Here is a 19,127-nt window from a genome sequence, read left to right as displayed (position 1 = left end):
GACATCACCAAGTAAACACGGTTTTGATCTGAATGTTAGCTTGTAAAATATTGCTCCTGAGCCGTCTCAGCGGAGACCGTGGCAATCTGTAAATAAGGAGACCAAAGGGGAGAAATGTCTAATCGTCCTTGAAAAGGATGTGCCACAGTTTTTTAATATCTTCTGCCCTGATGCCCAGAGGTATTGCAGCAGGATGGGAGGAGTGAGGAGGTGTGTGTGGCAGGGGTGCTGTCGGTGCCGGGTGATGGGGCATTACTCTCGCGCCATTGACTTCATTACAGTCCCTCTCACATATCCATCCCTCACCCTCTCTAAATGCCCTTGCCAGCTTCTAATTCACTTAATTCCTTGATTATCAATTCTGACGGCATTCGGGCAGAAAGGTCAATACTTTTCGTGGCGTGTACCTGAACTTTGGAACACTCTCTCAGACATAAAGAAGCAGCCGTCATCAAAGCAGTGCCGAACGGAGAGAAACACCACGTATTGCAATCATACACTACCAGTTGGTTTCATGACATTTCTACTGTTCACACACTCGCAGGCATATTGTAAGCGAACACACACAAAAAGTATGCATCAGCACACACAAGGACAGGGGAAAAGACCATGAACACGCCACAGACACAGCCATCCACTTGCTCCAAACACCCATTTCGCTCTCTCTTTCCTCTTTGCCCATCTCTTTGATGAGATCGAGGTTGCCATGCCGTGACTGTATGCGGCAGACGCACGAACAAGTGTTTCCCCTCGAGGAGATGCGATCTAAATGGGAAAGCAACATGACAGCTTTGCTCTGAACGGCCACATAATCAAACACCACACCCACAGTCACACAGCACCACTTCTGTTCAGGAGGCCTTCCACTCTCCTGCTTCAAGATGTGCTCGGATGTCCTTTTGTCCTCGGCAAGATCGGTTTTATTTGTACCTTCATTTTCTGTTTAGTTTTTCGTCCAAGTGTCTGTTTTCCCTGACTTTTTTTGGACGTTTTAATTCTCAGAATTTACTTTTATTCTCTACATTTTGAAAGAAAAGTATCAATTAAGCTTACTGGGCATTCTGAGGTTCATTTAAAGGCTAGCATTTCACATGATCTAGTGATCAGAGTCTTCAGACTCCGCTGACTGCTCCGTTGCCTAATCTACAGCCGCTTTATTGAAGCACAATGTCACAGTCTGCTGGGCTCTTTTTCCCACTCCTGCTGTTGCGGAGGTGTGGGCTTCTATCTTTGCACCATGGTTGAGCTCATCTTTATGTGGGAAGTTGAGGTGTATGTCTGATTTCTCCCATTCAATAGAAGTCTGCAAACGCAGGGGTCAGGGGCACTTTTAAGCACAACGTATGAATGCACACACTGCCCTTTTATTTGCAAATACTAATACAAGGGCTTATTTCCAAGCTCTGAATGCATGAGCACTTTAGTGTCAAAGATGTGCCCTTGTTGCACTGATGCATCCTGCTTGTTTTTCCTCTATTTTGAATCAAAACTCTGTCTACGCCTATATTTCATTGAGCAAATCCAATACTTCATATATAATTAGAATGTGCAGTTCTAGCCAATTATAATGTTTAGTGAAGTGGGCTAAATGGTCACAGAGGCATAATCTGGGCTAGTTTGGCATGCCACAGCACTTTGATAAAACAGATTCCTTAGCTGTGTCTTGCTGGATCATCTGTGTGAGTGATATAATCCATCATAAATCTGCAAGCTGCTGTCAAGAACACAAAAGGATTTAACTTGCTCGGTGTTCAGAAAAGCTGTCACTTCGGGTGAACGCATACAGTGCTTGAGCATCTTGTTTAGTTTTGTGTACATAATGTGTGTGTGTGGGCGATGAGCGTGTGAGCGAGGCAGACCAGACCAGAACAGACAGTATGCATATGTGTGTTTGAGAGAGAGCAAGATGGAGAGAGAGTCAGAAACTGTGTGACAGGTGGATAGTGTGTTTTGTATGAGTGTGTGGGTGGGTGTGTGTAAGTGTGCGTATGTTTGTTTTTTGCATTTTTGAATATGTATGATTGACACAGACATGTAAAGAGTAAGGGCTGAGTTTTAGCTGACAGTCAGAGCTGATAATCCCACACACACACACACACACACACACACACACACACACACACACACACACACACACACACACACACACGAATAATAGAGTGGGATCTGTTACACTACATGCAAAGCACTACCCAGCTTCTGACAGCTTGGCTGGGCTGACTTGGCGGATTCATCCGAGCAGTTTGGCTTCACTTCTTCCTCTTGTTTCTTCTCTCCCCCTTTTTCTTCATCAATCTCATTTAATCAGTCAATTCAACCTGAGAAGGATTCTGCCCACCTGGTCCCTGTTTTTCCATCAACTAAAAAACCAAGTCTGAGCAATAATTGAAATGCGCTGTGGTTCATGAAGTATTTTGGAAGAATAACAAGTCATAGTATATTATTTTGTTGTCACTTCATGTTACTTAAATGTGACATTCGTGGGTAGTGTGAATGGAACAATACTCGGGGTCCAATCGTACACCCGGTGGAGAGCAGTGCAAAGTGCAGCACAGCAGCCATTGCTAGTTTCAGATGGACACAGTTGTCATTTTGGTCTTAAAATGAGGTGCGGTGAGGCACATTGTTGACACATTGCTTTCTTGATGCAGCAGACCATCAGAAACCTGGTCTAAAGTCAACAATACAGTATTTCCATACTCATTAAAGGGTGCATTATTAAGATAGGGATGGGCACCAGCACCTTCCTCCTCAGTTAAGTAGGTTATTGGTGCATTTTCTCTTATGCGGTCAAATAGATTTTTTTGATGGGACAGTAGCTAAAAAAGCACTCCATATGTGTGTCACCATTGGCCACTAATGGTTAATATAAATACTTGCAACAAAAAAAACTTCTATTATCTACACTGCTAGCACAATCACAAATTCAGAGAATAATCATCGGAGCAATACACTTTTGGATTGTTCAAACTAAAGTATTTTATGTCAGATGCCTTGGTGTTTTAATGCTGCATGCAGCACTTTACTTCACAGGACAGATGATGTGCTCTGCGGATGCACATGGGTGTGTTCTTTGCATGTGTTCCTACGGTTTGGAGAAAGGTCTGTGCGCTTGTACCAGACTACATGCACACACTCTCCCTGTCCAGGTGCTATGTGCCAGGCACTTCATTACCCGAGCTCTGCAGATGGACGCCGATGGAAACAAGCTTTTTGAGCTTCATTCTTTGTGACTTGTTGTTCATTAAAATCAAATTATGTGTCAGGAAGCATAACTTGTACGTGCTGTAGTGCAGTTATTGCTCAACAAGCTCTTTGTCTTGCATCAGTGCGCGTCTGTGTTTGTTTTACACAGTCTGCCAGGCCAGTTCTGCTCATTCTGCTCATTCTGTGCACCTGACGACTACATTTGTGACAACGTTTTCACAAAGACACCCTCTGCAGAACAACTGCTTCTCTGACAGGTGTTTAGGTTTTTACGATAGTGCTTCAGTTGACATCCGCAGCCTTCGCTTCACTTATTATCAATTCAAGGCGATACCGTCGTCTAATATGGGTCATAAGAAATTAAGAAATTAAATTAGTCAGATTACTTTTCATACATTATCTAGATTGAATCCCATAATTCATTTGAATTCCACAGAAGAGAATAAAAAATGTAGAAACCTTTTGACTTTATCCCATTTACATATTGGTTTGATTTGAAGAACAGCAATAAATTGGATCTTAGCCACTTTGGTTGTCATCTGTGTCCAATATAAAACACCACAGCATTGTCCTCTTACAAGCCGGGACTTGAGAGGGATGCTGTCGTGTTGACTGGCCTCCGCTGGAGGATGAAGGGATGGGACGAGGGATACCGCTGCAGGAACCAATGGTTTTAAGAGTCCTATTTAGTGTCTTTAGGTCTTTATTATTCAAATGCTGATTACTTTTGGTTCAGTTTGTGTCCCTCTCAGTCTTTCTATCTTTGTGTTTGTCCTCACAGATGTCCTCTCTTCATTTTACAGTCACGCAAAAAGTCTAACTGACTTAGAAATATTGTATCACTTCCTAAATAAACCAAAATGATAAAGGTTGATTATCCTTTTAGAATAGCAGAACCAATGATCATGTGTCATGTGAGTGTAATGGAAATTAAAAAAAGAAAGTGTGTGTGCGTGCGTGCGTGCGTGCGTGTGTGTGCGTGCGTGCGCGCATGACTATTATTGAAATACCTAAGGGTTAGTGAAGGATTTTTTTTCTGTCCTTTCCTTCACTTTCTGTGCTGACAGTCAGACTGCAGTTAATTATCCAATCCATATACAGTGAGGGGGTCACTGGTCATACACTCTAGTTGGTAACCTGTGTGTGTGTGCATGTGTGGAGAGGAGGCAATGGGCTGGCATACAGTCAAGAGAAGAGTATTTGCCTCGGCCCAAACACGCGCTGCTGCATTTGTAAACACACACGCACAGTTTTTCTAATCAGTCACTTAGGTGTTTTGACATTTAACTGTTACATCTGCAGCTTAAAAAGCAGTGTATGAATGTAATTGCCTTTGATTCTCGCTACATCTCTGCCATTATTAAATTAGCCAGCGCCGGCTCGCTTGAATCAATACTAATGTTATCACAAGGCCCCAGGTGAGCAAGACATAAAGAGAAAATCAGGCATGACATCTCCTCCATCATTAATAGAGTTGCCTCCTCTGCTTTTCTTCCCATCGACAACATATTGACTGCTGATGAGGGAGAGAATTGATCTCCTCTCTCGCTCACTCAAACATGGACAGTGAGCAAAAGGAAATCAAAGGAAATGGGTGAGAGTCAAAGGATGGGAAACCGAGAGAGCGAGAGGTGCAAGGGAATTAAGTGATCCAAAGGGAAGTAGAGTGGTCTCTAATTGGAGGCATGTGGGGCCTCTGAGGTAATCAAGGAGTAGAAAAACTGACTGCACTTCGGTTAAAACTATTAGCAGCTTCTGACACCAGCGTGGGATGAGGGCCGGCGATGCAGAAACTGGAACTGTGAACGGATTCAGTCATGTCCATTACCACCTTGCTTCACAGTGGCATCTATTATGTTCACACTGGAAGGCATTTGCACATCCATACCTTGAGACGTATGAATGAAAAGAACGGCAACAAAGTCACACAATTTCACAGATTGTGTCACATTTGCAAGTTCTCTAACACGGCCAGAGCAGCTGTCCTCATTCATGACCACTGCGCACAGCTGGGACTATTTATTGCACGTCTAGACTGTAAAGCATCATTGGCAATGATATCACATTGATTATCATCATCAAAATGGGAAACGATTGGTTTAGTTTATAGCGCTTCTATAAAAACAAACTTCACAAAGTGCTTCACAGCAAAGGAAAAAATTGAAAGAGCATAAATTCAGGGACATACCATAATTCCCCTGTTAAAATTGAGCACATGAAAGTGAACATGCCCCAGGCGGTTTTCAGACTCCGTAAATAATGTGCATCATGCTACCGTCATTGATCTATTGGAAACACCTAAATGGCACATTGATTGTTAATGATTAAAACAGAATGGATTTTCCTCGTGAAGGCCATGAATTTTTTAAGTGAAATGGTGATCAAGATCTGTGTGGCACAAACTGTTCCGGCTACTGGCGCCGCTGGCAATATCTCTGCCTTGCACACAGCAGTCATAGAGCCAGAACATATCGACAACCAAGAGGCCAGACAATCTGAGAGATCCATAGCTGTGTATGATGGACGACGGCAAGCATTTAAAAATCAATCAGGATTTCGAACGTGTTCTAGTGTGCCACCAGCTTTATTGAGAGTCCGTTTCAACATTGATGCCATTTTTATTTTCTCTGCTTTCCTCACACCTTGATATTCATGTCATGTCTTCAGAAAAAAAGCCCTAACAGGGAATCATTGGGTCTTGTCAGCCAGCAGGAAAGTTAGACCATCAAAGATAATTGCATGCTAATGTTCAATAAGCCTTGTAAGTCGCTGCAGATAAGTGTGGCTGCCAAACAGCCTTGCCAGGGGAAAGCACATCTAATCCCCTGGCTGTGGCCAGGGAAAATTAATACTAAGCTCCTTTTGGTCAGCCACTTCCAGTGTGGTGTAAGAAACAATTACACAACGGCCCACCAGAGCAGAGTTAATGAATAGCCGAGGAGCTGCCCAGATGTACACATTTTAACAAAGATGCATCTGCCCGCTTGCTGTGCAAACAATTAAAACGTGTAGGAACGGGGTGGAAGTGGGCTGTCGGTTTGAGTTCACTGGACATGGAGTTTATGCAGAGGGACCTTGTTCATCATTTTCAGCCCTCCACTCTGCTGTGTCCTATGTTTACATGGTGGCCTGCTCCTATAAGATAGCTCATTAAAATGTGCCACGAAATAGACCAGGCATAACAACCCATGCATTCAAACTAGATAAATTGGCTCATCTGCTCTTTTACAGTGATGACAAAAAGATAATTATATACACAATTCATGCACTGGATTCAGGACATTTGTTTCAGTTTAAAGTTGTAAACATCACAATCATATTCTAATCTGTACGATTTATTTTGATCACATACAAAAATAAATAAGAAAACAGTATGTGTAGTGATATCACAAAGCAAGGGGTACAAATAGTTGCAAACTGAACAAGTACACACAAAGACAAACGGGAAGAGACTGTCGGTTGTCTAACAAGAAATACATCAGGGAATTAAAAAGAGGCAGCGTCTTAAAAATTATGTGTTTTTGACATTTCTGACGGCAAAAGGACACATTTAAATACATGTTTGAAACAATGAATGCTCAAACGCACGTGACCTTGCTAATTACCGTAAAACTTCAATTGAAAGCGGAGTGAGACGCTGAGTCCCTTTTGCTTTGTTTGTGGCTCCACATTTAGACCAATAAATGCAGGGTTCAATTAGTACTCATGGTGCTGCCTGTCTCTCCCTTCGTGTACACAGACACACACACACACACACACACAAACACACACGCAACTCTCTCTCTCTCCGTCTCATACACAGATAACATGTAAGACATATATTGGATATATCACGGCCGTATACATTTTTGACCAATTCCCCTCTAAATTGTAGTCAGTTTCAGAGTATTGTATCGATGTAGCCATATTCCAGACTCTTGGATCAAGTGTACGAGTTGTATCGGTTCATCTTTACACCCCTAATGGACAAGCTACCATTATTAGACGGATTCGCCATGATTCCCAATTCAGTTGTTCTGTTAATTTCACAGAAACCACTAGCACCATGGCAATGAGGATGGTAATTGAGAAAGTTAAACAATGTTTTTGATATTCCCTTCGTTAGAAGCAGTCGTAAAGTAATTTGTTAATATTCCTTTTAGCCATAAGAGTCCACCGATAAACTGAATCCAACTGTGTTGTCCTTGCTAGCTGAATAATGATTTCCTCCCTTTTTCCTTCTTCGTATGGCAAAATATCCATGTCGCTTTTGAGATGATAAAGAGAGGTGCTGTGTGCATTAGGAATTAAAGCCCATGCAGTCCCATGCAGTTGGTTGGTTGAATTTAGTGATTGAAGCAAATCACTTCCCTTCTCCTATGTTTTATATGTACTATTTAATAGGTGGTAGTATGGGATTACAAAAAGAAAATTAAGATAGCATTAATTGGTGGGGACAACATGGCTTTCTAACTTTATCTTTCAATGGAAGCCATCTTTTCCCTCACTGTCTTTTCTGAGTTGTAGTACAATGCATAGAAACACACCTATAAATAAATATTGCATAATACAACCTACATGTGATCACTCACCAAACAACTGCACTATCCATTTTGCCGGACCACTGCAGCTCTCTGTCACTTGGTAATGTATTGCTGAGGCTGACATTTTATAACGAGATGTATTTGCTCTCTCCTCTAATAAGAACAAAGATTACAAGCTACACTGAATTTACTATCTGCACACCAGCTGATTGCTTGGACTGCTGGTGTGTTAGCTTATATCTTTTTTAGCGTCAGCGCCTGGCTATTTACATTCATCCGCTAAGCCTTAAAACAAATTATAATCGATCCGTGCCGTGATGAACAGGGTGGTTCCACTGCAAATTAAAAGGGAAAGGCAGGTGACCGGACCGCAGAATCGCAATTGGCTCGTCTGTGTGTTTAAGTCCAATAAAAAAAAATAAAGCACAACAACCGGTTTGTGTTTGAGACTCATACAACACACTTTTCAGTTTAAGTCTGACCAGAGATCTGTGTTGCATGTCCTGTGGCTCTGTACGTCACTGTGGCGGGAAACAAGTGCCGAAAACAACATTCAAACTCATTTTAAATATAACATCTAGGGCTCCAACTATTTTTTTTTTTATTTGATTAATCAAGCATTTTTATTTTCTGTAAATCTAACTAAGTTGCATTAGGTATTACAAGAAATAGCCTAAATTAATCATCCTGCATCTAACGTTTGAATGCCCTTTAGGGGCAGGTGTGGGATCTTATCTTTGTAAACGTTGTAACTCGAGGGCAAAGTAAATGTTTATTTTTGCACATATATATATGTGTGTGTGTGTGTATATATATATATATATATATATATATATATATATATATATATATATATATATATATATATATATATATATATATATATATATATATACACACACACACATATATATATATATATACACACACACATATATATATGTGTATGTATATATATATATGCCGATTCAAATCTAATTCACGCCTAGAAGGCCTACTCTTTAAAATGCTGTGCTTCAGGTTAGTCTGCCTTAAACAAGTTGGATGTCTGTGTTCTCATCGGCTTCAGCCCCGGGCGATGCCTCCAGGTAGCTGGATTTACTGAAACTCATTGCACAGAGAAGTTCAAACAGACCTTGCAGAACCTTTACTTTGAAATGTGAGGTAGTTTGGCGTTAGACACTGGTCTCGCTATATTCCAAATCCCCCAAAAATAAATAAACTAGAATCCTCTCATAAACCTCTTTGTAAATCCCTTTAGAGCTTGTTTTGACAACAGAGGTACCTTGCATAGAAGCAATGAGCAACAGTAATACAGCCAGACAATGAAAAGCCTCCAGCAGCGTCTTCTTTCCGTCTTGATGCCTCACACATAAACACCCAGCCTGTCTGCTCATCAGCGTGTTCCAGCGGTTTAATGGAATGCATTATCTCACGTGTTGACAGCTTCAGACATGTCTGTTGCATGTGACATGCAGTTTCCTGAATGACACATGGTGTCACATCTGACAGGCGGAGAAAAGAGAGATACCAAGAGATGTCTGCTTGTTGAATGAGACATGTATTTGATGCAAAATAAGTATAATTAATTTTTGAAGAAAAGAAAAGTTGCCAGCATTTCTTTTCTTCCTCTTCTTTATGAGGGAAACTCTTTGTTCATGCTCTAATTGTAGAAGGGCTCTTTCAGATATATTTTTTTGACATTGACTGGAGTATGATAAACGTGACAGAAAACTGAAGTTACAAACTTTATAGAAAGTTCAGGTAATTTCTCCCCAGTCAGTGACTATTGTGATATGACATCACAAGCAGAAGGAACTAAACTAATCTTGTTGTCCTCAAACATGTTCTATTTCAAAAATGTGTGGTTAATGTAAGGGTTTATTTGCCGAGCCGGAACTGTTTAACATCTTCAAATAACTTGAAAATCATCCAGTGAGCTGATTTGGAATGTTAGCACCTGGATCAACTCCTTTGACTATTGCAAAATGATTGCTGTGACAAATCCTAGTTCTGGTTAAATCCTGTCACCATTGAATGGGTTTTGAATTTGCAGTAATTTGTATCTTCACGATTTAGATTTCATTTCATTTTCTGTCTTGATGCTACACGGCCTGATGAGCTCTCTCCTGCCTGGTGAGCTCTCTGCTCCCAAACATTTTCTTGCAAAAAATTGACTCACGCAGAGAAAACACAGATGCTCGCAGGCACATGTACAATAAACACAGAAGCCCACACATGCATCCATTCTACCTGTGGAAAGCCCCAGGTCCGCAAGCCTGCTGAGAAGTCGTTTCCCGGGTAAGCGAGCGAGGCAATTCCGTCACAGCAAGGAGGAAAAAAAAAAGCTCTTTTTAATGGGGAAAAATGGGAGGCAGGGGAAGAGTTAGCAGTAGCAGCCGGGATAATTGATGGCAACTGTTTGGGTACAAGATTAAGATTCATGGGTAGGACCACACATGGGGGCTGGAAACCGGGATGCACTGGAGTCATGAAGAATATGAAGCAACACTTTGACCGGCCTGCTGGCTTAACTGATAGTGGTGTCCCAGATGCTGTGTGAAAAAGAAAAATTATCAGAAGGGATTTCGCTCACTCCTAGAATGGGGGCTAGAATGGATTCACATACCTCAGCCTGAATTATGGAATACAGAGAGACAGAGAGAGAAAGGGATGGGAATGAGGAAGTGGTAGAAGCCCAGAGGCAAGAGAAGCAGGACTGCAGATGGAAGGTCAGTGATTCCCATCTCCAGACTGGTTGGGAAAAAAAGGCTTGTGAGTAAAGTACGAGAGTTGCACTCCCCAGCCACTACCCATGAGCCTTCAGCAGTGTGCTTAACCCCACGGCTGCCCCCGTGGAGCTGTTCAGTGGCCAACAGTAGAAGATACTGCTCCTGCTGTGAATGCGACTGTGTGAATGTGAAGTACGGAGTTGTAGAGAAAGTGCATGAAGTTCAGACTTTTCCTGGATACAGTAGGTTGTGTTGAAACAAAATGTCCCCTTTTTACACAATGAATAGAGTTCAGCCCCTTTTTGAGTCACTTTTTAATGCCTAATGAAGACAGATATCTCCCAGAGAGGACATCAATAGAATACCTATTAACTTATACCATGAGGAGACTTTCTAGCAGCAATTTGCAGGTTAACTGCCGGTAAATATCTGACCCACTGAAATGATTGGGATTAATACTACAGTGGGACTGGTTGGGAATATAAATTACGTTGTGCAATAAATCTGAAATAAAAAAAAAGATCACATTTGAAGGAGATGGAAAAATAGGGGTCAAAACTGAAGGGAGATGAGAGGAGACAAAGATAAAGTCAGATGTTAAAGGTTGTGCATGTCATATTTTAACATCGAGTCACGCAGGGCCGATGCTTTCATTCTTATAGTCAGTGTGAGTGTGTTTGTGAGTATGTTTGTGTGTGTAGTTTGACTATTTGTGCAAGTGTGTGTTAAGTTAAAGGTATTTATCTTATACCTTGTATATTTCTTAGCCTTCTGTCGATGTAAGGCACACAGAGGTATCGTTTAGTTCTGCTTTCCCATGATTTACGTGGACGCCTGTGTGAGTGTAAATCGTAAAAAAAAAAAAATTGGATCTGTAAATAGCTCCATTGTGTATGTGTGCATGTACTACTGATTGCCCCCTGAGGTCCAGTCAAGTTTGTCAGCATGTTACTTGAAGCAGAAAAACTCAGAGGCACCACACACACACACAAACACACACACATACACACACATACACACACCAAGTGTTCTCTCTCTTTCACACACATACACATGAGCACACCAATTTAGGATGTGAGCTGATCATTTGACCCCATTGCTCAGCCTATCTACAGTCTCTCTTTTGCAGACTACTGGGATATGAACCACCTCAGGGGTTTTCTGTTTCTACTATTAGCATATAAAGAGCATAAATTTAATTCCACCTTGTGTTACCAAGGAGCTTTTGAGACTGCAAGAGCAAAGGCAAAGCCTCCCTGGGAAAATTTAAAAAACTGTCTGTGATTGGAGAGGCTCTGCCTGAAGCTCAAGAAAAGTCCGGTGGTTCTACCATTTAATACAGTAAGCACAAGCACAGCCTCAGATGCATATGTGAAGACAGACACACACACACACACACACACACCCTGAGGTTGTAATAAACCAACCAAAAAGCCAGACTGAAAAGCTGATTGTATTTAGACATAACTGGCCGTACTTGAATAATGTTCCCAAACATAAAAAAAAGGTACTTTTTAGTATCTTAACTATTGAGTCCAACCATTTTTCGTAAAGATGATCCAAAGCATAATGTCCTAGTAACCCCTGGACGACCATTCATCTTACAACACCACCAAAGTCAGCTGTAAGGTTCTCGTTGTTGTTGGCTGAGCTGTCAGAGCTCTCTCGGGAGGTCGTAGTGAGAGAAGCTGCCATGCCAAACTCCCTGGCATGATATTTACTCAAAATACTTGGCGGTAAAATTTCAGGAGGTGGGAATACATGCGCCTGAAAAGAGGGTCAACAAATCCTCTCTGGGCAACACGCTACACTTGTCATACAGCTGCTTTCAGAGAGGCATGATCCGCTCCATCATCGAGGAGGTTAAACTGACTCCATCATGCACACCACGATCAAGCTCAGAAACCACACAGTGTGTGGGCGTACCTTTAAAGCCCTATCCAGAGCCACGATGGAAGGTCCTTCATTGGCTGCTTCAAAATGTGCTTGAGGAGACAACGATTGCTTCATCTAAAGAATATCTCCACCCACTTCCTTGATCACGAGGGCTGTGGAGTAAATGATGAAGGTGCTTTTGGCGCTATTTAGTTTTGAAATGCCGCATCTCGTATTGCCAGCATCTCACTTAAACTGGTTTATGTTGTCCTCCACTTGTTGTAGCATAACTGGTATAATGTATGACATGCTTGAGATATTCCACCCTCTTCTCGTTGACATAACCCAACAGTTTAACCCTCTCTTCTTCCCTGCCATTTTATTTTAAGTGATTCAAAATCACACAAAGGGAGGAGTCTAAAGTTGAACGGACTTCTGTAAGGCTCGCGCCACAATGCATGTTGTCTGCTTCTCCTTTTTGTACCGCATTCCAAAGGCCAATGACTTGTGTGAACTGCACCTTCTGTCATTCCTGCAATTACCACATAGCTAAATAAATGTAGATGATTTCATATCATATTGATCACAGTCCACATGTGTACATTATAGGCTCTGCTGTGTCTTTAGCCTGCAGTTTGATTACTGTTTGCATTTGATATAGTAAAACTTTACCAACAAATACAGCAGTTTAAACCCTTAGTAAAACAATGTCCTCACATGCAGAACAGAAAAAAGTCATTCCGCTATTACCAGATTATTTGAATGGCAGTTAATTGAAAACAGAACTTGTAAATGACCCCATCAGCATCAATGACTATATTGAGCGACAGTCACCATCACTGATGACAGGACCTAATGTATATTTGATAACCATGCAGGTTGATTTTAATTTGGACTTATGATTTAATCATGTCCTTGTATTAAAGTCCCCAAAAATGAAATTGCATCATATCACCTCATATCAACTACTAGACAACCAATTGTTTCTTATGGAAGCTAAGCAACCAGATAAGCTCAATAATCACAGATAACCAGAGCTTTTGTATCATTCCACGCTTTTCTAAATGTGCTCATACAAAGCTTCTCAGTTCACTATAATCGTCCATGAATAAGCAACACAAAATCAATGCTTAAGTAGTGCCATCTATTGTTGCTGCAGAACTGTAATATATTAACAGCTGTTTGCAATGGCAACTTACAAAATAGTCAAAAATACAGAGAAAACACATCAAACATCAGACTGGTTTACAGTTTGTTAACTAAGATCACTACATAGATGCAAGCCCAGCTTGTCACATCATTATCTAGGTTTCTCACATGTAAATTCCTTCTACATGTTAAATGCAAAGACACGTATCATTGCATAAGAAAAAAAAGCATTTATAAATTGTGACAGACCGAGCTGAGGAGTCACTGGTTGATTGGATACGAGGAGTAGACTTAACTATAACTAAACTTGAACTATAACTACCAGTATCAGTAAAATTAGCCTTAAATATTTTATTGAACTTGGAGTACTTTAATACTTTCAGACTTTGACATTTAAAAAAACTCACATAGCTGACTACTGTCACAGAGCATTTCAAAAGAGGCTACAAACAGTGTTTGGAGTAAAACGTGCAAAGTAAACAGTTTTCCCTAATTTGCTTTATCCTGGTCAATAATACACTTTGTCTGTTTGGAGGGTGTCTCAAAACTGAGGGTCCCAGTTGCATATGTGGACACACGCATACATACATACATGTACTGGCCAGTGTAGGGTCTAAACCTACTGTCAGCAGTGCATTCAGTCAAGGAGAAGCAGCAAGAGGATTTGGGGTAATGAGGTGTATGTCCGTGTCAGCCAATCACTCCCCTGTGACTTAGATAGATTTCTCTTGTCTGGAGACAAGTTTAAATCTTACAGAGATACCGAGAGCATGATGGTGTGAGGGAATAAATGGATAGGGTGCAGCCTTCAAACGTCCAGGCATTGGACAGACCGGTTTCCCCACAATAAAAAAAATCCTAGTAACTCCCGGAGCCACTGAATTAAACATACAATGTGTTCAAATAAAGACATAACATTATAAATTCCATCTTAAGTTTGTTCACAAGAATATTTGAAAATTCCTGAATTGTCATATCCAAATTTATGAAATGTACATACCGAGCTACACATTGTTACATGGCTGTAATCGCTGTTTGTGTATTTAATAGCAACAGTACCATCCACACTGACAACAAACAAGCACACAGACAGACATAGGAGACAGTAGTGTGTTATCAGTGGCTTAATAACTGTTTGCATGCTTCCATTTAAAACCTCCACTCCCTCCATCTGTTCTCCCTCCTGCCACGCCGGCTTCCTCACCGACAGCGATAGTATCACTGAGCACTCGGTCCCACCAAACATCAGAGAGAATGAATGAGTGTAAATCGCTATTTAGATTGACAAAAAAGGATAAAAGATAGTGTTTGAAATGTACCATAGTTCAATACAGGGATGTTATGGAAGGTAAATGCATGTTTACACATTTCCCCCAGGGTGGTTATGCATATATTTACATGAGTTAATGGCATACTCTCTTATTTAAAACAATCTCGTATTGCTATTTATTTTCCCAGTGTTTTTAGGTCTTTTATCCTCTCAGTTTGAATAGACCCCTGCTAACAAGAGCCTGCTGCAGGAACGAGGGTTAATGAGGATGGTGAGACTAAACAGTACATGTGCTGATCATGTGCTGATGTGCTGTTAGTCACATTTGATATATATATTAGATCCATGCAATGTAGTCAATCTGTTAGGAAAAGGTGCGCACAGCTGCAAGCATTCCTCTATGGAAAACTCCCACAAGGTTTTGGTCCTGTGTGCACCAGCGACGGCGTGAATGCTAATTTATGGCCGACCATATGGAGACAGCGACAGCATTGTTGGTAGGTGACCAGAGCTCAGAGGGCAGTGAGAGGTTAGCGGTACTGGACCGTGCCGTCATCACGAACACTCATCTAGTTACTGTTTCTGATGCTTATTAAGCCGCTCAGCAGATGGACAATAATCTGGGCCATGATTACCATCAGAAGCAGTGGCTTGTAACTCATATTTAGCCAGAAAAGCTCATCTGGGGGACATTTACGGGACAAAGGACAGCGCTGACCTCAGATGTGGCCCTTTTTTATTTTCTGTGACAGAAAATGTAGTAATTTTTGTCCAGTCAGAGTCAGTGTTTGAATGCTACTTCGACAAGGTCCCCCTGTTTATTCGAGGCACGTTAGCCAAGCTCAGCTATTGACAGTGTTTACTTATGGAAGTGACATTTGCAACTTTATTTAATTCAGTCAGTTACTGGCTATTGGGATGACCTTTTGCCGGCATCCCTGGCAGGAGCCTATAAACCTCTGAGACTCGCCAGCTTTATAGGCATTCAATAATCGCACAAGGCACTATTGATGAAATTGTTGTGTGCACTACCTATGAAATGACTTGGGCAAGGAGCAGGAACCACAGCAGTGCAGTGCCAACTTAATCCTGATGAGGATATTTATAAGAAGGGAAAAAAATATGGGAATGTGGCTCCGGGGCTTTTCAGTCACTGCAAACATTTTTTTCTTCAGTTTTGTGTTTATGTAGGAAGCTCACTGTTTGCATTCCCTCTATATCTGACTGTGATACTGCGATTGTTTCAGAGACCGTGATAGATGCATTCCGGTCTGGTGGTTGTCTGTTGGAGACACATGGGGGCTGCTTGGAAGCCATTTAAAACCAGCTACCAACCCATCTGTCCCTCAGAAAGTTTATGAATGACTTGTGAGAGAAAGATAAATGGATGGAGAATAGTCATATTTAATGGAGATAAGTCTGACTTATGTGTGTATGTGTGTGTATATATATATATATATATATATATATATATATATATATATATATATATATATATATATATATATATATATATATATATATATGAGAGAGAGAGAGAGCTCATATTACCTTGTCACTTCTGATATTTGGTGTCCACTAACACGTGGTTAATGCAATTTTGCCCCGTCTATATTCCAATATGTTTGTTATATTTAATGAAATAATGAGGGGGTAAACCAGCTTGCTCACAAGCTCGCTGCCTCTGTCAAAGCATTGCATAAACAAACTAAATTATCTTCTCGACCATATGAATTGATCCAGATATGAAATTCCACCCATCGACTCATAATCTTCTCATTAATTACATGTATTGGAAAATCCTGAATTATTATGATTCATTGCCTTAATCCATCACTTTTGAGATGAAATGAACTGCACATAAATTGAATCAATTTACACATACTGGCAAATATACCATACATATATATGGAATAGAGGGAAAGAACCTCATTGGCATTCTCTGCTTTGAGTGTGCCTGGGAGGGAAATCCATCAAACAGATAAGATGGATTCTCTTTTATTGAGCAGCCGTAAGTTTTTAAACAACGTGAAGATTCATCTGTTCTTGAAGTCTATTCCCGCATCATAGGCAGTATGTTAAACAGCCGACAACTCAGTGTCTTATAGCATGTCTTCCTGGGTAGGCCGGCTGCACCAATATAAAGAGCAGAGGCTGTGTTTTCTACAACCTTTACTGTGATGTACAGGCTCAGGTGTTACATATTGAGCATGAAGACAAATCGATTTGATCATGCAGTGAGAGGGGGGTAATACATCCTGAGGTTTATTATTTACGGCCGGTTCATGCACATGCAGACACATCACCAGAATGATCATCTATAGCTCTGCAACAGTTCACACTTCCTATGAGCGACACACTGCACAGATGGTTTTGTTGTGGTTCACTTGGCAAGTCGGCGCCTTTTTTCGGCCTCATGCAGAGCTATAGGATTGCATAGTGTTTCATTAGAAATCACTAATGGAGAGAAGATGAACAAAGCATTTAGACGTCACATCCAGGTTTCCAAAGTCACCAGGCTTACTGAATGCATGCTTTAGGAAGGATATTGGTATAAAATAGTACATTTCACCAGACGCCACATGCCACAATGTCCCATTCCTCTGATCTCGGTACCCTGCCCCACGGGTGCAATAACAGTTTATTACACCTATCCTCACGTTATGACCCCCACCTCACCCTCCACCCTTTCCCCCTCAAGCCTACGCTAACTGTTATTGAAAACACCCAGGTCTGTCATATATCATTCCTTAGTTGCACGTTATGCTATGTGCAACATGGCTAATCACCACCAGCTAGTACGGTTATTGTCCGGGACACAACGGACCAGTTCAACTTATCTAATATCTGCTTAGATGTGGAAGTGTTTGAACACAATTCCATTTGTCATTACAGCTTGTATTGCCTTGAGGCTAAATCCTCTCCTCCCCATGTGCTGTGGTGTATTGATGGGGAGTAAATAGGACATAGAATTGAAAGATTTTGCCACAGACTGTGTGGAGATAAAGGGTAAATGAGCTTGGCTTAGTTTATTGCTGGCCCAGAGGGTAAAGTGCAAAGATTCCGGTTGAATTGAGGGGGTATATGTTATAAAAAGGGAAGCAAAGGGTAGTATATATTATAGGGTGTGTACGGGATCTTGGATTAAAATGCAATGCATCAGTAAAGATCTTTCAGGGCGGAGGTGTTCAGAGAGAGAGAGAGGCATGGCTCATGGGTGACAGTGTGACAAGACTCAGGGAAGGACCTGCCACCCCTCCGTCACACCGATGGCTCCTCTGTCATCGAGAGGGTGCAGGCGGAAGAAACCACACCGCCACGGCAATGCAAATGAAACTAGATCATTATGCTTGGAAATAACAAGTGTCAGTGTTTATATCTTAAAATTGGCTGCAATTCAGCAGCTTTACAAAACATGCTTGGATTAAAAGAGTCAGGGCACGTAATGCTGTCAACGTGGCTTGTGTTTTAAGTTCAGAAGGACACTTTCAATGAAGGCTTCAATTTAAACTCGATAAGCAACAGCTGCAAACGTTTCATGGGGTTATTGGTGGATTGTTGGTTTGGTGTTTACACAAAGTTGTCTTTTTCTTACACTGATGTATGGATTGATGTGCTTTTTTTTTCCTCTCAATCCGAGTCCATACATACATATGTGCCTCTTCATGCTAGACTTGGCAGCAAAAGCTGATTGGACAGATTGCGTCGTCATGAGGTTTGGGGTGTGTGTTTCGGAAATGGGTCTGTTTAATTACTTGTGAAATGAGCAGCACCGCAAGTAGCTGAAGAGCTTCCATGTGCTCTGTGTGCCCCAATGGGTGATTGGAGGTGTGGTTAGGGTGCCGTGAGGTCCAGTGACTTCCTGGTCTTACATGACCAGGCCAGCTGAGCAGGCGCTGAAGCTCACTGCCCATGGGCTCATGTTCACACTACATTGTCTCTGATAATTATTGCGCCACAAGTCTGGCACATAAAAACACAAACCAGCTAAATCCCATCAGTTGCTGTTGTTGGTAGTTTTTTAAAAAGACTACATTCATTTCACAAGAAAATCATATCAATGTGACCAGTACTGCAGTTCAAGCGTTTTCCCCAGTGAAAACTGTCAAAAATGAAGTCAGACCCTGTGTGGGTGGGTGTGTGTTTTCTGAATCAAAACCTGTTGTAGTAACACTGTCTTATCCCTCTGTTCCCTAGTATGTGCTGGTACAGAGAACAAGCTGAGCACCCTGTCGGACCTTGAGCAGCAGTACCGCACCTTGAGGAAATACTACGAGAACTGTGAAGTCGTAATGGGCAACCTTGAGATCACAAGCATCGACCGCAGTCGGAACCTCACCTTCCTCAGAGTAAGTAGAAAAAAAAGAAAAA

General features: G+C 41.4%; 1 protein-coding gene across 1 annotated transcript in view; it reads left to right on the top strand.

Annotated features, from left to right (window-relative positions):
- The window catches only part of erbb4b (erb-b2 receptor tyrosine kinase 4b), a gene marked incomplete at both ends in the record, with an annotated part of 274,023 nt that overhangs the window by 113,149 nt on the left and 141,747 nt on the right, over positions 1-19,127 (top strand). The window contains one exon of the mRNA XM_079231242.1: positions 18,954-19,105. Coding sequence (XP_079087368.1) covers positions 18,954-19,105 — 152 coding nt within the window. The remainder of the gene's footprint in view (positions 1-18,953; positions 19,106-19,127) is intronic.

The sequence above is a fragment of the Taurulus bubalis genome, assembly GCF_910589615.1.
Source record: "Taurulus bubalis genome assembly, chromosome: 15".
In the NCBI taxonomy this organism is placed as follows: Eukaryota; Metazoa; Chordata; class Actinopteri; order Perciformes; family Cottidae; genus Taurulus; species Taurulus bubalis.
Note: the sequence above shows the minus strand (reverse complement) of the source record. Positions and strands in the feature narration are given on the sequence as shown.